This window comes from Urtica dioica, chromosome 8 (genome assembly GCF_054948205.1).
Source record: "Urtica dioica subsp. dioica isolate 48M chromosome 8, U.dioica_male_clone48M_v1_H2, whole genome shotgun sequence".
Lineage (NCBI taxonomy): Eukaryota > Viridiplantae > Streptophyta > Magnoliopsida > Rosales > Urticaceae > Urtica > Urtica dioica.
Window position 1 is genome coordinate 35213799 of NC_142763.1, and position 25534 is coordinate 35239332.

General features: G+C 33.5%; 1 protein-coding gene across 1 annotated transcript; it reads left to right on the forward strand.

Annotated features, from left to right (window-relative positions):
• Positions 1-14071: 14071 nt before the first annotated feature.
• LOC149389500 (L-ascorbate oxidase homolog) lies at positions 14072-18454 on the forward strand. The gene is made up of 8 exons (XM_089622889.1): positions 14072-14394; positions 14488-14597; positions 15846-16116; positions 16221-16320; positions 16473-16818; positions 17403-17768; positions 17860-17938; positions 18024-18454. The coding sequence occupies exons 1-8, from the start codon at positions 14263-14265 to the stop codon at positions 18252-18254; spliced, it is 1635 nt and encodes a 544-aa protein (XP_089479015.1). The 5' UTR covers positions 14072-14262; the 3' UTR covers positions 18255-18454.
• The last annotated feature ends 7080 nt before the right edge of the window (positions 18455-25534 follow it).

Below are 25534 nucleotides of genomic sequence, written 5' to 3' on the forward strand. Positions count from 1 at the left end.
AGTCCTTAAACTTCTTTAGAAGCAAAATCAAGGAATATAAATATATTCTAGATTTAAAAAAAAAACAAAAAATTAGAAAAATAGCAACTTAAACATTTGATATTACTAAATAACCAAGGTTTAATAAATATTAGGTAAATAGCCATCATTTATGGCTATTTACCTAATATTTATCAAACCTTGGCTATTTAGCAATTCCCAACGTTTAAGTTAGTTATTTTGCTAAATTACCCTAAAAAAAATTACATCCATACCTTTGGAATGTCGTGATTTTGCATTGAATTGATGTTGAAATCGCTAAATAGAGCTTATAGAACGACGGTAGGCATAATGTGCGTTTCATCACATTGTGTCACCGATATGTTAACGTTTTGACGTCTAAAATGTGATTTCGTTTCTTTTCGAAAATAATGTGTATTTTATGGGAAAATTTTAGATCCCCGTGACAATATCAATATATATATATATATATATATATATATATATATATATATTGATATATATATTATATCCTGGAAATTAGTTTGAAGCTCCATTTTTGTGTTTGAGCTTTAATGAGGGAAAAACAACGCATGAAGGATTTGATGGGAGAAGAGGACTGTATGTCAGATTTATTTTTCTTTAAAAAGGAATTGAATATTAATAATTAATGACTATTATATCCCAACGCTTTTAATGAAATTGGAATCCTAGAAAAGACTATAGGTTAAGTAGACCTTGAATTCTGATGGTAATTATTTTTTATTTATATATAAATAATGATGTTATATATAAATGTAAGCTATTTGAAATGTACGTTAATAAAGATATCATATAAATGTAAGGAAAAAATGCATCTTAAGTTATATTATAATCATATATATTAATTATGTAACTGTTTAATTAATAGTTTAAAATTAAAAGTTTTGACCATATATATATATATATATATATATATATTTGGAAATTATTTTTTGCAACATTATATTCGTTGCAAGTTCTGTGTTTTAGCGCAAGTTTCGTCAACTACCGCAATTTATGTGGATATAATTTTTTCAAATTTCCACATTAATTTCATCGCAATTTCCATCGGTCATCACAATTTTCGATTTTTGGGACCACCAACACAAAAACGCCCACTGACACTTCAATCCTTGTAAACAACCAATACATATACACTACCTTAAAATTTGAAATAACTATCAATACTTGTTCAGATTTTCTTCAACAATAGACACTGTGAGAGTTTGTAAATCCGCGAGCACATATATCATTCCATACTGTGTTGCAAGGCATGTTAGGTATGCACAAATCGCCTCAATTTGGGCAAAATTGTGTGAATCGGCGGCTATATGACTTGAAAGCTCATGTGCCATCGCTTGTCTTATGACGATGATCGTTTCGATGGAGTTCTCTAGCGCAACAATTAGATGGGTGCTCGTGATTATCCTGTCGTCGAGTAGTCGATCATAGCTGCAGACTAGATCGATTAGATCTCGGATGTCCGTTCATCCACGACAAAGTTGGTTGTCCTCTTCTTAATGCTTTTCATAAATTGAGCCAATTATTAAAGCATTTGTAAGGTTGCTCGTGATTATCTAGTCGTCGAGTAGTCTATCATATGCGCAGACAAGATCAATCAGATCTCGGATGACCGTTCATCCACGACAAAGTTGGTTGTCCTCCTTAATGCTTTTCATAAACTGAGTAAATTATTAAAGCTTTCGTAAGGGTGCTCGTGATTATCTAGTCGTCGAGTAGTCGATCATAGGCGCAGACTAGATCAATTAGATCTCGGATGAACAATTCATCCACGATAAATTTGATTGTCCTCTCCTTAATGCTTTTCATAAACAGAGCTAATTTTAAAGCCTTCGTAACATGTTATTGACTATGACTCTTCATTAGTTATATTGTACGAGATTCTATATTTTACATAATTAGAGTCACAAATTTCAATGTTAATAAATGCTACGAGATAGCTAGAGCATATAATATTAATGAACTATGAATTTAGGGGTACTATCAATGGCGATAAACCTTACATTAGCAAGCATAAGGGGATATGGAGGTCATGTTTTTCGCTCCTCCCAAAATTACTTTTCGGTTTCAGTCATCCTAACATGACGCAGTTTCTTTTGGAGGCGGCTTTTCACTTTGGACCCTTTCATTTCGGAAGTGTGTTGTGACTCAATTCTTAACGAGAGTAATCACTTTTATATGAAATACTATGTGATAGGGAGGGCGGGCCCCACATCTAAACCGCTGGAATGTTTGTTTAATAGCTAGAGTTTATGTTCATTAGCTAACTCAACTCGATTATGTGAGACTTAGTGTAATGGAATTATAGTAGGTAGATTCTTAGGATTGGTCTAAACCCCTTAAATAGCTAGGGCTTTTAAACATTATGTGAGAATTAATGTTTGTAGTTGGGGACGATGTTATTAACACTCCTGAAATTGCTAAGGATTACTTTATTTGGTGTGAATGTAATAAAAAAGATTCACTAGAATGTGATTACCAAGGTAATGAGATTACCTTATAATGGGGTAACCCTAATAACATTAAAAAAAAATGTTATTCAATTATCCCTAATTAATGGAATCTTTTGAATTACTTTATTTATTTACATTTATAACTTTTTTTTACAATAAGTTTTCTTTTAAATATATACCTAGATTACATTAAAAAAGAAGAAGTAAACTTACGTTAAAAAAAGAAGAAATAAACGTAAATATATAAAAAGTACTTTAAAAGATTCTCATGAGGGTGTAATCTAATAATACTTTTTTTGTGGTATTAGGATTACCATATTTTAATGAAATTATATACACATATATACTATATTGTAAATGTGCGAGCACATATATCATTTCATATCGTGTTGCAAGGCATGTTAGGTGTGCACAAATCACCTCCATTTGTGCAAAATTGTATTATTCGGCGGCTATCAGACCTGAGAGCTCATGTATCATCGCTTGTCTTATGACGATGATCGTGTTGATGGAGTTCTTTGGCGCAACAGTTAGATGGGAGGTCATAGCCGCAGACTAGATCAATTAGATCTCGGATGACTGATTCATCCACGATAAAGTTAGTTCTCCTCTCTTAAATGCTTTCATAAACTGAGCCGGTGGTCCTGTTGTCGAGTAGTCGATCATAGTCACAGACTAGATCAATTAGATCTCGGATGACCGATTCATCCACGACAAAGTTAGTGGTCCTCTCTTTAATGCTTTTCATAAAATGAGCCGGTGGTCCTGTCGTCGAGTAGTTGATCACAGTCGCAGACTAGATCAATTAGATCTCGGATGACCGATTCATCCACGATAAAGTTAGTGGTCCTCTCTTTAATGCTTTTCATAAAACTGAGCCGGTGGTCTTGTCGTCGAGTAGTTGATCACAGCCGCAGACTAGATCAATTAGATCTCGGATGACCGATTCATCCACGACAAAGTTTGTGGTCCTCTCTTTAATGCTTTTCATAAACTGAGTCGGTGGTCCTGTCGTCGAGTAGTTGATCACAGCCGCAGACTAGATCAATTAGATCTCGGATGACCGATTCATCCACGACAAAGTTAGTGGTCCTCTCTTTAATGCTTTTCATAAACTGAGCCGGTGGTCCTGTCATCGAGTAGTTGATCACAGCCGCAGACTAGATCAATTAGATCTCGGAGTACCGATTCATCCACGACAAAGTTAGTGGTCCTTTCTTGTATTCTTTTCATAAACTGAGCCAATTTTTAAAGCTTTCGTAACATGTTATTGATTACGACTCTTCATTAGTTATATTGTGGATTCTCTATTTTACATAATTAGAGTCACACATTTCAATGTTAATAAATGCTACGGGATAGTTAGAGCGTATAATATTAATGAACTATGAATTTAGAGGTACTATCAATTGCGATAAACCTTCCATTACCGAGCAGAGGAGGATATGGAGGTCGTGTTTTTCGCTCCTCCCAAAATGGGGTAATCCTAATAACACAAAAAAAATGTTATTCAATTACGCCTAATGGAATCTTTTGAATTACTTTATTTATTTACATTTATAACTTTTTTTTTAATGTAAGTTTTCTTTTAAATATATACCTAGATTACATTAAAAAAAAGTAAACTTACGTTTAAAAAAAGAAGAAATAAACGTAAATAAATAAAAATAACTTTAAAAGATTCTCATGAGGGTGTAATCTGAATAACACTTTTTTTTTTGTGGTATTAGGATTACCATATTTTAATGAAATTATATATACATGTATATACTATATGGGAAATTATTTAAAAAAAAATAAAAAATTCAACCACCAAAGATCTTTTTCGTTAAAATAAAAAAAATTAATAATTAATAAGTACTATAACATCACAACGTAATTTATTCGTAAATAAATTATCATAAGAGCATATTTGTCTATTTTATTATTATACATTAAATTACCTTGTCAAATCAAACACACACAATCTAACATTCCTATGAATCTATTTAAAATATCAATTTTTCATAACCAAACAGTATGATCTTACATTACTAGGAATCTGATTACTTTAATGAGATTTCTAAGAATGTGATTACACTGCATTACCGTCAACCACACACACCCTTAGCGTAATCGCACAATTAAGTGGATTCTTAGGACTATTACCTTTTGAACTTCAAGCAAAGGAGATTTTCAATTTTAAAGAAAATTTCAAGAAAGATTTCCATCGAATGTTCTTGAATGCCAATCGCGTTCACATGTTGTGTCACACGTCTGTGCTCATTAAATTATTATGATTTGTTCGAATCAATGAATTCTCAACTTGCTCAGCAAATTATTATAATTTGTGCAAATCAATTATTATATTCATGTTGTCTTCTTCCGGACAGGACGGTTGAGCTCTTTCGCTATTAAATAGCTTCTTTATTCCTAGCAATTCCTCAGTTTCCACCAGAGATTGCTCTGGGACCCACATGCCAGGTGGGGCCCACCCTGTGTGTTTGCATCAGCGCCATCAGCGGGCTACCAAAAACATTTTCGTTTTTTAATCATTACCCTAACCATTTTTTTGGTATTTGAAACGCCTCGATATAGGGTAACTTCCTAATTTCTTGTGGCAGTTTGGGCAAATTCCGCTGGTCCAACTTCCGATCTTATATTTGTATACAGGTATCACTATTGCAAATTCAATATTGCTTTGAAAAATCTGAGTATAGGCAGGGAAAAGAGGCTATTTTGTCAAATGAGCCAAAGTGGCGTAGTATTGAATGTCGGGCTCTAAACATTTTTCAAATGAAAATTAATGGTCTTTTATGCAAAGACATTGTTGTGGTTGTATATATAAACGGCTCGGCAGCATAAGTGGCAGCCAAAGGACAGTTGTGATCGAGCTCCATCAGCGGATAATTTATATGTATTTTTCCCCATTGCTACATCATGGCGTAGAAGCTCAGCCATAGTCTCTATAGCATACGATGTATCACTGGTAAATGGCAGTCCATTAAGACCTAGAACAATCAATTCCAATTTTTACACATATTTTTTTATGTATGACTTAGGTGGATGTATGGCGCTTTGTTTTGATGCCCAAAGTGTTGCTATCGTAGTTGGAAAAAAGGGAATTCGATCAATATAATGTTGAAGATGAAGTTTTGGTGGCGATCGGATATTCCATTGCCTTCGACTTGCATGCATTAAAGGTATGACAAAATAGATATACTTAATCTATATGAGGGCTGTTTTACTATTACCTCATGCATGATAGATTGTTTCTCATCATACATTCATTCGTATCTTGTTTCTCCGTGGCTTTACTTGACGACGCATCCTAAAAACCTGAAATTTTGCACGTATTTCATGTGATGAAACTAAATAAAAAACAACACATTACTTATCTCTCTCTCTCTCTCTCTCTCTCTCTCTCTATCTCTCCCTCTCTCTTTAAGAAAGATAGGCATTCACCAACCCGATGTAAGTAAATACATAGAACACTTATTCTAATTTCATTACCGTCATCATAAATAGAGAGTTCATACGAGTAGATAAGCTGAATACAAAAAGAAACAAGAACTTTGTTTCCTAATCGGAATTCAATTTACAAAACTTTGCTCTATATTTCGTATGAAATTATTAAAAATTCAGTTATTAATAGTAGTTTATATTGTTTATTGTATATTGATGATAATAACTGTTTGTTAACGTGACATTTCTAAAAACTAAAGTGCAGATGCAACATTTACGTAAACCGAAGGTATTATATTGTATGCCCTAAAATCAAACCTAATATTTTTTCAACATTAGCTTATACAGAAATCCCACACGAGAGTATTTATAAAATATCTAGTAAGTACTAAATCGAAAGTTGCTAAGTAGTCTCGTGGTACACATAAAGCATATATAGCATCATCTTATTTTGAATGTGAATGTAGAATGGGAGTCAAACTTGGTGGTGAGTCTTGAGAAGCATCGTCCAATTTGTGTGGATCTCCTAAACACGGTCACGGCCTTGAAGAAGACGGGGCTCATCTATTCCTCTCAGAGGCTGATGATCACAACAATGGTGAGAATGATGTTAAGAAGGAAGGCATCAACAATCGATAGTGTAAGGTGGTGTGGAGGTCACAATTGAAGTGGCCGATGGCGGACACAAATGTCACTGTTAGAGTCAGAGTTGAATGCAAGATTAAAAATCTGATCACAAAGCGGTAAAGGAGTCAACTTCCACCGAGGCCATGAGGGAGACAAAAGATTTACCAAATAAGTCAAGGTTCAGAGAGAGAGAGAGAGAGAGAGAGAGAGAGAGAGAGAGATAGAGAGAGAGAGAGAGAGAGAGAGAGAGAGAGAGAGAGAGAGAGAGAGAAAGGTTCTCAATGGTGGATCAGAGATCACGACATGAGTGAATGTGAAGTATCATGATGCTCCATCTTAAAAGCAATTGACAAAGAGATGAGTAACTCATGAACTTTATAAATTGCTGTTAGTTACTTTTTCTTTTCTATGTGAGAATATTTCTGACATTTTCCTTCAAGTTCGCTGCTTTTAGGCCTCGTTCATTTAGGGCCAAATTTCAACGATTAGACCAAATATACGTCCGGGCTCAATGAGCTTTGATATCACGTTAACTATCATGGGGTTTCATCTCAACAGTGGTCAACGATGCTATCATATTTAAAGACTTTGTTCAAGTTGACTTCAACACCTTCTTTGGCTTATGAGACAATTATACAATTTTCATTTATGAAAAAGATTGGTTTTAAAAAAAATTAGAAAAAAGCTCATGTTAAGACATACGCGATTTTCTTTTAGTTATGCTGTAACAAAACTAATTTTTCCAAAAAAAAAAATGTTAGTGATTGTTTGGTTTATAAAAAAGTTTAGGGACTTTTTTTACAAATAAAATTTTTTTTCCAAGATGCAAAAGGTTATGAACCATTTGATTCCATTTTTACAACTCGAATCTTCTGGGCACAAATTGCCCGAACTATCTCATTTTATTAACGCCTTCATGAGTATCCGTTTCTCATTGTTAGTTTAAGTATATTTCATTTAACTATCAAAATAACTTATTTTTAATGTTTTTTCCTTCTTATTTACAATTTTATTGGAATGTTTTTTCTTACTATTTACATTTTCATTTAAGTCTCTTTAGTTGTTTACAGTTTCATTTAAAATAATAATAAAATTATCTGAAATTTATAAATAGAGTCATATATGAAATCATTGAAAAGTTGTGATATTAAAGGAATTACGATCTTTAAATAACTTCTTTTTAGAATTTTCCCAAAAAAAATAATTGGGCTATAAACATTGGGACTTTTCTCAATTTTTGGCAAGTTTTTTTTAAGCTTGACTCAACTATTTGGTTTGCGATGTAAGTTGGTTCGGGGGGCTATTTAAATAGGTTTCAAATTAAGCAACTTCTCATTAATTGTTCAAATGTTTCACTGGAAAAAATAATAAATTGTGTGAAATATTCAAATAGCTATCCTCAATTTAAATTATAGTCTAATTATTTAAATATTAAAAATTATAATTCAACGGATGCATTTTGTCTTAGTTTGAATTATTTTTTTAATTTGTAAATCAGTTGGCTAAAAATGTAACGTAAATGGTCTAAATAAGTTATATGTACCTAACTTCCCTAAAAATAATTATAAATATCTTTCTTTCTTGATGATTGGCTCATTATAAATTTCTTAGTCTTTACTCATAATAAATTATAAAAGATAAGCTGAGTACTATTATGGGTCCTAGATAATATCTAGTATATTAAAATTATCTTTTGCTTTTCATTGATTGATGGAAATCGTAAATCACACCTAAAATGTTGATGAGAAAACACATTAAACTAAAATCATTTATTGGTTTTCTCATACTTTTTAAGTAGATAATAGTTCAAAATATCTACATCATGATTTCAATATATAATTAGTCCATCTAAGTCACATCAAACGTTACAATTGTAATCTAGCCAACGTTTCGTTTAATTTTCGAATCTAGCCAAATTTGATGACGTGTCATATTTATGTAAGATGGTATTTACTATGTTAGCCTTGGTTTGGTTTCAAAAATACTAGCCCACGTTTTGAAACTTGGTTTTGTAGTATATTTCGAATTTTACAAAAAATTATATATTTGGCAAAGTTGGTTATTGAGCGTTTTTTTCTTTAATGAACATTATAGCCGTGTAAGCAAATACAGTGTAAATGTTCGTAAATTTTTGTTAATCTCCGTTGCTTTGTTAATTTATGTTAATTATGGTAAATTTACATATGTGCAGGTAGAGCCGATTTATTTCATTTCCTTTAATACACATTTAATACGGTATTTTTGTTTTCCAAATTTATTTTCTAATTTTGAACGAGATTTTATCATAATTACGTGTATTCATTATCTTGTTTGACTTTATTCAATCAAATAAATATTTTCTTTCCCTTTTAATTACATCACCGAATCTCCTACTACGAATTCAAAAAGCTGAAATTAAATTGCTGAAATTATAGCCGTGTAAGCAAATACAGTGTAAATGTTTGTAAATTTTTGTTAATCTCCGCTGATTTGTTAATTTCTGTTAATTATGGTAAATTTTTTGTGCATTTATTGCATTAAATTTTCTCTTTTAATTACATCACCGAATCTCCTATTAAATTAGCTAAATATCCAATTAAATTGCGAAAAAATCTGAAATTAATTGGCTGTATACAATTCAAACTGGTCAAACGTGGGCTAGTGTTTTGATCAAGTAAGTATAAGAAAAAGGGTAAATTAGGTATTTTATATCCGTAAATTTCAGTAAATGGCTAGATTGCAAAATTTACCAAACGTTGGTTAGATTCCAAAAACCATGTTTCAAAATGGCTACGCTGCTCAGAAAATTTTAAACCCCTTAAAAAAAATATTATAAACAAAACCACACAATACAACAAAATTAGTGGGTTACTAGTATTTTCAGGTAACACGTACCACCACATGTCGCCGATTGCATTTTAAGAGAACCCGAGCGACGGAAACCGAAATCCATGCACAACAAAACAAATAATATCTTAGATCTAAGTTTCAAATCTAAATAATGGAATTTAAACTCACACTGATCTAAGATACGGTAGTACAAAAGGCAGATTCATGTCTGAATTATTGAAACAAATAAATAAGAAAAAAAAATCTCCATTAAAGACGTAGTCCACCGATGTTGGTGCGTACGACAAAGACAGACTCTTAGTGGTAGGGACGACGGTGACTCTGAAAACCGGACACCGACCGTAAAGACATAAAGAAAACACACACACACACACACACACACACATTTTCTTAAGTTTAGTGGCCTCTGATGGTTAAAACCACCGGAGTCTCATGCCCTAACAAAGACGGCGGCGTTAAAAATTAAAACCTTGATTTTTTGTTTTGAGAGAAGGGGAAGAGAGGCTAGGATTTTTTTGGAGAGCTTCATAATGATTTCAAATTACATATGTACTTAAAAGCTATAAGTTCTTTAAATCTCACATTTTTCTTTTTGTAATTTATTTTAACGATAAGTGAATGGTATAAAAATTCGGGATTTATCCTATTGTTTTGGCTAGCACATGAATTGTTATAAATACGAATTTAGGATTTTACAACAATCCAACTGAATGAGTAAAAATAGCAAGAATGAGCTAAATTAAGGAACAAGTACATTGTTGTATAAAAATAAAAAGGTGCTAGAGAAAGCTCGAAGTCGTTGTTTATTGGAACTTAATTTGGTAATCAATGTTGGTGCAGGTTGGGTGTAGGGTTGTGGCTTAAAATGAGAAGATCAGTCGGCAAACCTCACTTTAGGAGCTCCCTATCCTTATGATGCCCAACCTCTGCTTTGTAATTTCGCCAAAGCTCAATATTAATTATGTATTTAAGGATTGTTAGGTAATCATATCTATAATTATTAGGGATTCAAGTGTTGTGCTAAATCTTGCATGGGGTGGGTGCGGTCCCTAGAACTGAAAGCAATTTTACATACGTTGGAGATTGCTAAAAGAAAATAATGATATAGGGCATCGGAAACGCTATAGATTCGGATGGGGTATGCCTCGATTGGTTGGTCTACTTCAACTCGTTTCTTCTCTAATTGAAGCTTAGTGAACTCTAATATGGGCTTCAAAGTTTGATGGATACCTCGAGGCGTTGTAATGAGATATTATCTTGACTATGACAATCAAAGAAGGTAAGTGAGTTAAGGGGTTCACAAATGAACGCGTATTCATTATATAAAGAAACTCTTCTGCTTGGTTACTCTCGCACTTGTTTAGTATGTAGGAAATTATATAGACAAGTTGGGCTTGGATAGAGGGATTAGGCAATAAAGCCCTAAAAGTCGCGCCTATTTACAGAGTCTCCATAACTCGAGTCACGTTTGAAGTTCCGCGCCTAAAAGTATGTAGACATGACTAGTCGTATATGTTTCTAGATGCGATATACAGACACATCTATTCCTAGAAATCGAAGACATGAAAATAAGCTTTGACAAACGGTAGGAAAGATATAGACGCGAATCGAGTCTGTATATTTTCCCGCCATATAGTAGAGGCAGATTTGGGCATCAGGAGTCGTCGGACGCGACATAGAGACAAAGCAGAGAGATTGTGGAGTTTGACTATGGATTTTTCATATTCCTCGAACTAAAAATTTATTTGGGGAAATTACTACCTGCTTTCGAACTAATAATCTAACACAAACATGTTCAAATTATCATTTATTTTAATACATATTGTCCATCTCACTTTTTGCTAACTATAAATTCTACTTAGTGTAGGACTTTACTCACGCATCTATATTTTCATGAATTGCACATGAATTTGCTTTGTATACTTGTCAGTGAAAATCGAACTGCAATAAACAATTTAAAAAAAATATATCATCTGGATTTAAGAAACAAAAACAAATCCAGTTATATCCAGAAATGTGAACACTATAAGGCCAACCGATTCAAATGATTAATGATATATGCATTAAATATTCAACAATGTCACCTAGGCATCAGCCCACAACCAAAATACATGATTGATAACTATTCTTAATAAAAATAAAATCGTTTGTCCATATCCGTGGAAGAGCAAATGAGAATGTCCCAGAGATCAATAATAGTTTCCGCGTTAATGAATACGTAGGCTCTCACCATATCATAATCTACCCTTCTCAATGAATTATTTGTAACAAACCAAATGCATGTGTATTCTTCCAAAAGAAATGGTCAATTCGTTTTAATTAATAATAGGCAATGATTAATATGCTTAAAAATTATTAATTAATGTTATTCAAAGAAAAAGAAACGGGTTACTCTAATGATTTCTTACATAAAATAAGGGAAAATGAACTACACCGTAATTATATTCGCGTGTTTTTTTTCTCCTATGCTTGTATAACAAAACTTTTTTTATTTTAATCTCGAAAACATAACTCACAATAAGAAGCTAAACGTTGTCGTAGTGTATTCGCCTCACATAATTTATCTTCACCGTCACTGCCTTTGGGCCCACTAAAACTCAACTTGCGCAGTTTGATTACCGAAACAAAGGTCAAACTTAGAGAATATCCAAAACGTTGCGTTTCAATTTGTTCTTCTTTTGACGGGATGCTTACATAAAACTAACAAATAAAAAAATTATCTAGCCCCGTACGTAAATATACCAAGCTTATATGTTAATGCACATGTAATTGTAACATATATGTCCCTATTTGAAATGTCCTCACATTTTTCCTAAACTTTATGGTAGCTTTCTATTTTATATGCATACTGTCCGTCAAAAACAGTCGATATATTTCGTGAGTTTCTAAAAAAAAAAAAAATTGCAAATTGGACATCTTTAATTTGCGAGACTGGGAAGATATGACAATATAACTATATTTATATACATAATTTTCAGAATGCACATAGTGAAAACGCTATCAAATTTTGATAGAATGTTTATTTATTTATTTATTTAATGAATTAAATGTCAAATTACTCAATTATTCAGTAATTTATGTAATCTGTGATGAATTTTATTTAATTGTAAATTTTATTACAATTATTTTTAAATAATTATTTTATAAAATTTGTGTTTGACACTAAATATTTATAAACGTAACGGAAGTGGTTTTATCATCGATAACATTATCTCAACTTTTTCTGAAATGTTCATCAAAATATTCTTCCACAACAAACATTTTCCTATACTGAACTGAAACACTGGGCAAGAGAAATTTTAAACCTCGTCTGTAAACACTATTAGCATATATATATATATATATATATTAGTTTATTATTATTATATTTATGTAGGATTATTTCAGCCTTTTCTCTTTTTGGTTGTGTTGGGATTATACACCCAAACTATTATATTTTCACATTTCACGCATTATTATTCAGACTTTCATCACTTTCTTTGAATCCCTAAGGCCATGTTTGGTAAGCAACTCAAAAACTGTTTTTTAGTTTTTGAGTTGAAAAAATTGAAAACAAAAATTGAAAACATGTTTGGTAAAGTGTTTTTGGAAAAAATTTTCAAAAAATTTTGAAGTTGTTTTGGAAAAAAGTAAAGAAAACTGAAAACAAATAAAAGGTGTTTTTGAAAAAAAATTTCTTCTCTTCTCTCCTCTTTCTCCTCATCTTCTCTTTTCATTCTTTCAAAAACAAAAATGAAAACTATACCAAACACTTTTTTCAGTTTTTTCACTTTCTCAAAAACAAAAATGAAAACTGTACCAAACAACTTTTTGAAAACAACTACAAAACAGTTTTTCAATACAAGTACAAAAATTAGAAAACAGAAAACAAAAAACTTTTTGAGTTAACTACCAAACACAACCTAAATTTTCAAACACAATTTAATTATAGTTATTTGGCAATGCAACTTTTTTTTATTTGATAAAATATTGTTTTATATAGTGAACGAGTCTTTATTGTTAACAGCTAGTAGTTATTTTTTTTCCCTTCTAATTAAGCTCATAAATGAGAAGTAATAGCCCAATACTTTTGAATTCACAAGTCAGTTTACAAAAATAAATAGAGGACCCCCGGCGTAAATAGTATATTGTTCAGTAACATTATGTATATGCATGCATATATTTTAGAAGAAAATGGCGTGTTTGGCCGTGTATATGGAAAATAAGAGCATGAAAATACCGTGTGTCGCGTCCCTAATCACGGGCATTATATTATTTACAATCCAGCCAAGCATTTGAAGGCACTCGCTTACGCGGTTCCACGGAAGCTTCTTTCCCCTGCCGCTATCCCCACCTTAACAAGGGTATTTATGTCATTAAAACAAAAAGTTCAGACCTCTTCGTGTATGTGTCAGATTTTAATTAGCGATACGTACGAACATTCCTTTTTGTTCGGTTGGTCTCATGAGAGCTATGACCTAAACACTGCTTTTACAACCTTCAGAACGCACTTACGTAGCACTATCCAACCAAACACCAAAATATTGATTTCCTTGTTACCGATTTTCTATTTTCAAATATTTATTTATTTTCCAGTCTTAATTATTATTAATCCATTCTAAACTTTTTTTTAGGTCTATCATATGGTTTGGTTGCTTGACTTGGCTCCTACTACTACACTTTATATAATGTCACATACCTAGTCACCTTTCATTCATATTTATAGTATCTCTTTCCCTAGCAAATTCTCTTCAAACCAAACAAAGAGAGACACACCATTCTATTCTTTCTCTCTTTCTCTCATCTCAAATATATCTCCCTAACTCTCTCTCCCTGATTCCATTTCTTCCTCTGATCTCTAAGTTCATCAGTATACATACATATTATTGATTATATTAAAGAAAAAAGCATGAGAAGTTTCGTAATGCGATTCGCTCTTATTCTCTTGGCTTTTGGCCTTGTTAGTGCTGAAGATCCTTATAGATATTTTGATTGGACTGTCACCTACGGTGATATAAGTCCCCTCGGCGTTCGTCAACAGGTTTGATTGAATATACTAATATATTTTGATATCTTATCATTAAGTTTATATTTGGTTATACTTTATATTTGAATGCTCATTATTTTTCTGTAGGGAATTCTGATAAATGGGCAATTTCCGGGGCCGGAAATAAACTCTGTCACTAATGATAATATAATTATCAACGTTCATAACAAATTGCCTGAGCCTTTTCTCATATCATGGTGAGTCCTCTCTCTCTCTCTCTAGCTCTCTTTTTGGTTTGTGGTGTGGGAGTGAGTTTGTCGTCATATTATGGTCACTACAATGGTAGTAAGCAAAATAAATTATCGTTGACGTTTGTATTCAATAATTTTAGATTTCTTTGTATAATGTGGAACAGCTTTTATAATTAAATATGGTTTTTAAGAGAGACGCATAGGATATTCCCTACTTTTTTTTTTCTTTTTCGTACCACCACCGTCAAGGTATTAATTTAAACTATATGTACCTTTACCGTAGCTACCATATAAATAGACGAAACAAATCTATGGATTCATTAAGATTTCCGGCCATAATATTTACAAATTACAAGATGTTTGTAAGCAAATCAACTGTACTATAATATTGATATAATTTTCCAAAAATTGAAATATATTATACAATGATTATTTTCTGTTCGGGTATTTTTGGATGTGATGTAACGCGAGCCGTGATGACAAATATTCTTTATATAACAAGTTTTGTCCTTATCTCATGTGATTTAGTGTCTTACTTATCATTATGGGAATGAATTGGGGTTTGGGAGTTTAAGGAATAAACTTACAAAATAACTTTTCTTTTCTACATCTACAATGATGTTGAAATACCGTACACGCAATGGTATCCATTTTGAAAGTTGGTTTACGCAATGATACAGCTAATACTTCATACACGTCCAATGCATGAGATGTGCTTTAAAAATTAGGCTATTTATTTGTGTGTGAATAATATTCCAATGCTGTTACAGTTGTGTCATATACCACACGCCGTTTTGGTAAATGTTACAGTTGGAAGACATAATTTGTGTGAATAGTGTGTATATACTTAATATTATCGCTGACTTGACTTTTGTATTAATGTCTTTTTTCAACTTATTTTTTAAAATTAAATCATGCTATTTTCAAAGATTGCACATAGCTAGCTGTACCTTTTTTTTCCCTATAGAAAGCCTATCTCTCCTGTTTTATTGGTTCAAAAGTGGGATATCTCTAGAAGAATCAAAACAAATAATAATAATAATAATAAATTAGATGGTAAATTTTAACCGAAAGGAAAGTTAACATATTCAAAGCATATGGGGGTCTACCATTTTGAACCTTATCAATTAACATGTTCAGAACATTCCATTGAATGGAGTATATATTATATATTTAAAATATGTAATTTTTTTCACCTACTTTTTTATGTTTATTTTCCTAATGTGACTTCACATATTTTTATGTTGAAATTAGGAGTGGAGTGCAAAACAGAAAAAACTCATTTGAAGACGGTGTGATAGGAACAACATGTCCAATTCCACCAGGCCAAAATTTCACTTACAAACTACAAATGAAAGATCAGATCGGAACATTCTATTATTTCCCTTCTCTCGCCTTCCACAAAGCCGCCGGTGGCTTCGGAGGGATCAAAATCCTAAGCAGGCCTAGGATTCCGGTCCCATTCCCCGACCCAGCCGGCGATCTCACCGTTTTGATTGGAGATTGGTACACGCTTAACCATCAGGTAACAAATGACTTAATTATTGTGACATTTTTTTTTTTTTTTTTTTTTGCAAACTAGTCATATATGTGAATAATTACTAAATTTATTTGGATTTTCATTTTCAGAGATTGAAGAACCTTCTTGACCGTGGTCACCGCCTTCCTTTCCCGAGCAGCATTCTAATAAACGGTCGTCCCAATGGTACATCATTCACATTTCAACCAGGTAATCTTGGAATTTATAATTTATCAATTTTTATTAATCCCTTAATTTGATAGTTGAGTAGGTCTCCAATTAAGATTTTTTTTACATTGTTTGAAATTTTTTATTTTTTTACATTGATTGAAAATTTTTAAGTCTTTAAAATAATGTTACAGGTAAGACGTATAGGCTGAGGATATCAAACGTGGGACTTGAGAATTCACTAAACTTCAGAATCCAAGGCCACAGGATGACACTGGTCGAAGTTGAGGGCACCCACACGGTCCAGTCCACTTATTCGTCGCTTGACGTCCACGTGGGCCAATCGTACTCTGTGCTCGTCACAGCAGATCAAAGCCCTCAGGACTATTACATGGCCGTCTCGACTCGCTTCACCAGAAAGATCCTCACCTCAACTGCCATCGTTCACTACAGCAACTCGGCCCGCAAAGCTTCCGGCCCAATTCCGGGTGGGCCCACATTTGAAATCGACTGGTCACTCAACCAGGCCCGTTCCATTAGGTCCGCTTCTTTTACCTAATCATTTTTTTTTTTTTTGTTAACTTAGGACAATATTTCTGTAGCAATATTGTCATAACACCCAATGCAAGTTCGAAAAGTCTTAAATTATCACATAAATTATCAACAGATATCCACGATAAATTTATCTAAACATCACAAATGAAATTATACGAAAAATTGACAAAAATCTTAAATTCACTCGCGTCTTTCCAGCAACGACTTTCCTTACAATAACTTTTTTTTTTTTTTAATGGGAAACTAGATAAATTGTCAAATCTTTATGTATTTTGTCTTTACTTCAAATAATGTGATATTAGGTGATTTTGCTTATCGAAAACCATAAAAACTACCAAAACACCCTTGAAAAATAAAACTCCGAAGAAAATTGAAATAAATCTTCAATTCTTGCGGCATTACAGGAACCTTAGGTGATTTTTCTTATAAGAGCATTTTTTTTTTCTCGAAAATGAGATAAATTGCCAAAAAAAAAAAAATAGTATGTGATATCGTTACTAATACATATATATATATATATATATATATATATATATATTTTTTTTTTTTTTTCCTTTTCCTTTTTACAGGACTAATTTGACGGCAAGTGGACCTAGGCCAAACCCACAAGGGTCATACCACTATGGTCAAATAAACATTTCAAGGACCATAGTGCTTGAGAGCTCGGCCGCTCAAGTGGACCGCAAGCAAAGATATGCCATCAACAGCGTGTCGTTTGTTCCCTCTGACACACCCCTCAAACTCGCCGATTACTACAACATCAACGGCGTCTTCAGGGTCGGAAGCATTCAAGACACCCCACCAAAACAACAAATGTACCTCGACACCTCTGTCCTTGGCGCCGATTACAGGGCCTTCGTCGAAATCATCTTCCAAAATCGCGAAAACATCGTCCAAACTTACCACATCAACGGATACAACTTTTGGGTTGTCGGGTTAGTGAACATTAACAAAAAAAAAAAAACAAAATTCCCTAAGAAATCAATATATGCTTATTGTATATTCTACATTTTAATTATATTTCAGGATGGATGGAGGACAATGGACTCCTGCTAGTAGAAAAGAATATAATCTTGCGGATGCAGTTTCGCGATGCACTACACAGGTTTCATTTAAATAAAAATTCATTTTAATTTAATATTCTTAGGTTACTATGGTAAGATTTATTAAATAAATTTGTGTGACAACAGGTATACCCCAAGTCTTGGACTGCAATTTATATGGCGTTGGACAATGTTGGGATGTGGAACATAAGGTCGGAGTTTTGGGCAAGGCAATATTTGGGACAACAGTTCTATCTCCGAGTCTACACGCCCGTCAAATCCACACGTGACGAGTATTTCATTCCCCAAAATGCCCTTCTTTGTGGCAAGGCCTCTGGCAGAAGCACAACAACGCCTCAACATTTCTCTGCTAATTAATCTTCATACATTCAAGATTTAATAACTACAAAATTCTTGCGTTCATTCTTTTTTTTTTACTTGTATGTTATGGTAATACAATTACATTCATGGAAATAATTTCTCATTACATCTCACTAAATTATAAGCTTGTAAGATTTATTTCAATGCTGTGTTTCCTTTGTATTAAAAAAAAAAAAAACTATATATTTCTACAGTTATTTTCAATCATATTTCGCATTATTACAACACTTGGACTATCTCCAATGGAGAACTTCAAAATTCCATAAATATAGTAGAGGTACTTTCCTGATAACACCAAAACTCTACATTTGATAATTTTCACACCAAAGGAATAGCATTGACGATTAAACAAAGTTATTAATCGATTAACTGTGATTTTTTTGTTGTTCGTATAATTGATTGCTGATTGACGTATATAAATTATAAACTACTAATATTGGTTGACCGGTTAAAATTGTGGAAACTTAGTGTTAGCTTTATACAATTATACTATACGGGTTTGCTTCAATCCTTTAGATAAAGTATCTCTATCGCACTATCGGTCTTGTTTGAGTGTTCGTTGTGTCATTGGCGGAGGAGTGAACGAGAAAAAAAAATGTCAAAATCAGGTATTAGCTCAGCCCGTACATTTTTTCAGAGCTGTCGGATAAATGAAATTGAATGAGAAAGAAAACAAAATTTTGTTTGTGTGTGTATGTGTGTGTGTGAGAGAGAGAGAGAGAGAGAGAGAGAGAGAGAGAGAGAGAGAGAGAGAGAGAGAGAGAGACGTTTACAATAGTTTTATTTGATATTTTAGTTCTTTAGAACTATTTATTAACAATATTATAAGACCGCATTTAATATACGTAAACATATAAACGTTCTTTTTACTGTTATATTACTCTGAAAAAGTATAAAATGAACGAAACATAATGAAATAAGGTTTTAATTTGTTAACTAAAAGTTCGTTGATAGTGAATATTTTTCCTCCGTTGCTTCTTCTATGCTTATCCCGCACATAAATTGTACAGGTTTTTACACTTTACATTGCCAAGAAAAAAAGCTAATGATTTTTTTTCAACCACTATAATGATTTGAACTGTCGGAAATTTTTTTGTCCAATTTAATTCTTAAAATTGTTAACAATGTGCCAATGGTATCATCCTAGACGTTGTGCTTGAAATATATCTATATATGGGCTAAGAATCAATGTTCAAAATGCTATTCTATAACCAACTTTAAAATCGGATCGGTTCGTTTTAAACGGTTTGAAAATATTTACACCGGACCTGTTAAAGAAAATAAACCAAATTGGATCAGGAAAAATTGCCTAATTTGCCACCAATTTTATAATATTTTCCAACTTTCCACCAAAATGTTAATTTCTCCCAAAATGCTAATTTCTCTCAAAATGCCACCATCTATGTCAACAATGTTGACATCTATATTTGCCCTTCACTATTAGATGTCAACATTGTTGACATAGATGTCAACATTGTTGACATAGATGGCGACATTTTGGGAAAATTAGCATTTTGGTGGAAAATGAGAAAATGTTATGAAATTGGTGGCAAATTAAGCAATTTCTCATTGGATCAGACAATTTTAAATCGGTTCGGTCCGAATCAAAACATTTTAAGTATTTTTTTAATTGTTTTTACGAATTTAATTAGAGAATAGAAAAAAGAATAATAAAATTTAATATTAACATAATTATATATTAATTAAGATTTCCAACCAAATTAGTTCATTCAAATGTCTTAGAATTATTGAAAAAAATAAACCTTAAAAAAATTAAGACTGGTCCGGTCTAAACCACAGTCTAAAATTTTCAGACCAGACCGGATTATACAAAAATCATTTTAAACCGGACCATCGGTTTTAAAGTTGGTGGTCCAACTACTACAAATTGTGGATTTTACAACACTTAAAAACTGTTGTGAAATGATTCTAGAATATTTATGCATCATTGTTTAATCCAGTGTTGTAGAAAACTTCTAGAACACTAACCGTTGTGTAATCTCATAGATTTTACAACATTTAAATAACCGTTGTGAAATCTCGAGAATTTTACAACGGATCCGGCCGGATTTACGATTTTTTTGTTTTTTTTTTTTGCACACCAACACTTATATCCATGGACGCTCGAGTAACGTTGTCTTCCCTTTGAATCTCAGGTCCAGTGTTGTGACTTTTTTTTCAAAAAGGTACACAATGTTTTATTATATCATAATCATGCTGCGGCAAGATTGCACAATTTACAGAATGTTAAACTCTTACCATTGTGTAAGCTTCAACTCTGCGGTGAATAGAGCCTCCGCACAGCGAAACCTAAAAGTTTGGAACTTTTTATTGATAGTTCATATACAATTTTCTACAAGGGTCCATGTAAAATTGTAACAAGTACACCTTTCTATAACGGTTTAAAAAATCGGCGGTTTAAAAAACCGATGGTTTGGTCCGATTTACGATTTATTGATTTTTTTTTTGCACACGCCCACTAATATCCCTGGAAGCTATAGTAAAGTTGTCATCCCTTTGAATTTTTCTACAAATATGAGCAATTCTTGATCAGTTTCAGTGATGTGACATGTTTTCAAAAAAAGAAGTACACAACGTTTTATTATATCACAATTATGATACGGCGAGAATGCACAATTTACACAATGGCAAACAAATACCATTGTGTAAACTTCAATGGCGCGGTGAATAAAGGTCTCCGCGCAGCAAAACATAAAAGTTTGGGAGTCTTTTTTTTTATTTTATAATGATTCATATAAACCGTTGTAGAACCTATAATTTTTTACAACGGTTCATGTAAAACCGTTATATAAAAAAATACACCTTTCTATAACGGTTAAAAAAAACCATTGTAAAAAGTACGCTTTCACTTCACTTACAATCCTCAGTTTGTAGTAGTGAATGGATTGTTTTTATATGACTGAAAATATACTCTTGACATACTAAGCGGTTATGATATGCATGACTATCGTACATTCACCTTCCCCATGGAGCAACACATTCGACTTCTTTTCGGTGAAGGAATTGCCTTGCATGATCCGTCTCTTTATCGACGCCTCATCAACTGTTACTTATGGGAACCCGGATCCTCTGTCCTTTTTTGGTTTTCCCTTGGTGTCCCTCCAATTAAAATAAGCCATGTCATTATTTTATTTAATTATTAGTTTAAATTTATTTAAAAATAAATTAAAATGATTAAATTGGCTTATTTTGATTAGAGAGATATAAAAAAAAGACACAAAATAGAGATAGAGGATCTAGATTCCTCTTATCCCTTATCATCACTCTTCTTATGTTGTCAACAAGCTTAGCCAGATTATGCAAAGCCCTTGTTTTTTCTCAACTTGATGCTGCACAAAGAGTCTCTCGCTATCTAAAATCCGTTGGTAGTGGCCTTTTCCTTTTAGCTTCAAGTTCGTTCTCTCTCGTTGACTTTGCTGATTATTACATAGGCTAGATGCCCCGTGACTTGTTGTTCCTCTACCGCTTATACTATAATATGCATGGTTCTACTCCAATTTCATGGAAATCAAAGAAACAACCTACAATTTCTCGATCGTCGGCTTAAGCAAAGTATCATACTTGTGTTGTATGCTATAATACAATGGTTGCATTCCCTTTTATCCGACCTTGGATTTTCGACATCTGCACCAACCACAATACATTGCGATAGCCAAGCCGCACTTCACATTGCCACATAGAAAACGACTAAGCACTTTGTTGAACGAGAATTACGGACTGATATCACGCCAAATATTTAGTCAACAGTGTGAATATATAACAGACCACACTTTTAGGAATAAGTTTAGCATTTAGTTGTAACCAATTCTATACGTGTATATTCTTTTACTTTCTTTCTTTATTTACCAATGTACTGCTATAAATACACAGCAGATTGCTATCAATAAATTCATTCAGTTCAAATCAAATATTCTTCTTTTATTATGGTATCAGAGCAGTGATTCTCACTCTGCGTTTTCCAGCACCACTTCTAGCATTTTTTTTCTTCTTCTGCTTTATCATTTTCATTCACTATGTCTGATGAAATTAATCTCGTTGCTCCTCCAGCACAGTCTGATCCTTATGCTATCCATCATGCCGATAGCCCCTCTGCTGTCCTTGTGATGCCTCTTCTCACAGGTGATAATTATGGCTCCTGGAATCGTGCCATTACGATGGCTTTGCGGGCCAAGAGCAAATACGGCTTTGTCGACGGATCGTTGCCGAAGCCGACAATCGAAGGTGACATCACCAACTGGCGTCGCTGCAACGATCTCGTTAGTAGCTGGATACTTAATTCAGTTTCTCCAGAAATCAGGCCAAGCATTCTCTATGCCGACACCGCTGCCCAAATTTGGACGGACCTCAAAGAGCGTTTCTCTCAGTCCAATGCTCCCAAAATCTATCAATTGAAACATTCTATTTCTTCTCTCAAACAGGAAGGTCTGACTGTTTCTTTATACTTCACTCAACTCAAATCTCTCTGGGATGAATTAAGTAGCATTGTTTCCATCGTTCCGTGTACATGCGGAAATGGAAAACATGTCATCGAACAACAAAATCAGGATCGTGCCATGGAGTTTCTACAAGGGCTCCATGATAGCTTCTCTGCGGTGCGTAGTCAAATTCTCCTCATGGAGCCTTTCCCGTCCATTCAGCGGATCTACAACCTTGTTCGCCAAGAGGAGAAGCAACAAGAGTTGAACATCAAGTCAAATCCAACAGTTGATTCAGCTGCCCTCCATTTTGCGAAGCAGCCATATCGTGATCGAGCCCCATAAAAAAGGCAACGCCCATTTTGTGACCATTGCAACCGACATGGTCATACGCGAGAGAAGTGTTTCCAACTTCACGGCTTTCCAGACAACCATGGAAAACGTCCTCAAGCTGCCAACCTTGCTGCCCCTGCCCCAATCACTCAACTGACATCCGAACAATACGAAAAGCTACTTGCGCTCATTGCTAAGGACGACACCAATGGACCTTCGGCTAATTTCGCAGGTACTGCCTTTTCTTTTTCATCTACTCGTTGGATTATCGATTCTGGTGCATCTAACCATGTATGCACATCATTATCTATGTTTTCTTCTTATGTTCCAATTCAAAAACACATTCCCGTTCAATTACCTGATGGTACAATTGCATCAGTGACACACATTGGAGTAGTTAAATATTCTCCTTCACTCATATTGAAAGATGTGTTTTATATTCCATCGTTCAAATTCAATCTATTATCCATCTCACAATTAACAAAACAAAATAATTGTGATGTAATTTTCTATGTTTCTCATTGTATTTTTCAGGACCATGTTTCGACGAAGCTGATTGGTCGGGGTAGTCTTCACCATGGCCTCTATTTCTTAGATGATGTTTTTCATTCGAATTCCGTTTTTTCTGTTTCCCTTGCAAATAAATTTGACCTTTGGCACTCACGCCTAGGTCACCCATGTTTTTCCCGTTTCCAATTTCTTGTTAAGAATGTTCCTGATATTGTTGCAAATAAAATTTTTTTGTGTGATATTTGTCCACAAGCAAAACAGTCTCGTGGTTCTTTTCCGCTAAGTGTATCTCGTTCTTCTAAATGTTTTGAGTTAATTCATATTGACATATGGGGACCTTTCTCCGTTCCATCAAAAAATGGTTCGCGTTTCTTCTTAACAATTGTGGATGATTATTCAAGATGCACTTGGGTATATCTAATGAAAAACAAATCTCAGACTTTCTACATGACAACACATTTTTTTAATCAAATAAATAGACAATTCAAATCATCAATTTCTAAAATTAATTCTGGAAATGGAGATACATTTATTCCCCAACTTCAAGTTATAAGATCTGACAATGGGAGTGAATTTCTTTCTTCTACTTTTCAAAATTGGTTTCATTTTCACGGAATAACTCATCAAAGAAGTTGTATCTCTACTCCTCAACAAAATGGAGTTGTAGAACGTAAACATCGTCATTTACTCGATGTTGCTCGATCATTAAGGTTTCAAGCAAATCTTCCTCTCTCATTTTGGGGAGAGTGTGTTCTCACGGCTGCATTTTTAATAAATAAATTACCAATGCCAATTCTTAATTTCAAATCTCCACATGAAATTTTATTTGGTAAACCTCCACTTTATTCTTCTTTACGTGTTTTTGGCTGTTTATGTTATGCTAAAAACATGCATACTCAACATAAATTTGATGCTCGAGGAAAACCTCACATTTTTGTCGGTTATCCTTATGGACAGAAGGGTTATCGTGTTTATGATCCATCAACTAACCGCATTATTATCTCTCGTGATGTCATTTTTCACGAATCCACATTTCCATATCGTGATGTTTCAGTCTCTCGTCCTCATGGCATCTCTATCACACCTTTGGATGATGATTCTCCTCCCTCTAATCCTAATTTTTCTCAACATGACATATTAGCATCTCATGATGAATCTTCCGCGCTTCCAGATCCTTCTTCAGTTGATAATGCTAGCACATCGGATAATATCCCTATGCATTCTGAAATCACTACGGACTCTAATAACTCTAAGAGAATCCGACGACCACCTCGTCATCTTAGTGATTATGTGTGCTCAGTTACTCAACCTTCCACCCATTTTCCTTTAGCCAATTATTTCACTTGGAATAATTTGAGTCCTTCTCATCGTATTTTTTTAAGTAAAATTCTTGATCACGATGAACCTAGAAATTATTCTCAAGCTGTCCAATCTTCAATTTGGCGTGATGAACTCCGTGCCTTACAATCAAACAACACATGGTCTCTTTGTCTCCTACCACCTGGTAAGAAGGCCATTGGTTGTAAATGGGTGTACAAAATCAAATATATGTCTGATGGGTCGATCGAACGATATAAAGCACGTTTAGTTGCCAAAGGATACACACAAATTGAAGGTGTTGATTACCATGACACTTTTGCCCCAGTAGCAAAATTAGTAACTGTTCGCCTTCTTCTTTCCATTGCTGCAATTAAAGATTGGTCTATTCACCAACTAGATGTCAACAATGCATTTTTACAAGGAGATCTTCACGAGGAAGTTTTTATGAAACTTCCCCCGGGTCTCTCCAGTCACAATGACAATCGTGTGTGCAAATTACATAAATCTCTTTATGGGCTTAAACAAGCTTCCCGTCAATGGTTCTCTAAATTTTCCTCTACTCTTCTTCGTCGAGGTTTTCGTCAATCAATTTCTGATTATAGTCTTTTTACTTATATTCATAAGGATATCTCCGTTTTTGTTCTTGTTTATGTGGATGATATCATTATTACTGGTAAT

Excerpts from the sequence above, each read along its gene's own strand:
- LOC149389500 (XM_089622889.1), top strand. The coding sequence starts at position 14,263 with ATGAGAAGTTTCGTAATGCGATTCGCTCTTATTCTCTTGGCTTTTGGC. Across the intron at positions 14,395-14,487 it reads CCCTCGGCGTTCGTCAACAG|GGAATTCTGATAAATGGGCA; the intron begins GTTTGATTGAAT and ends ATTTTTCTGTAG. Across the intron at positions 16,819-17,402 it reads AACCAGGCCCGTTCCATTAG|GACTAATTTGACGGCAAGTG; the intron begins GTCCGCTTCTTT and ends TCCTTTTTACAG.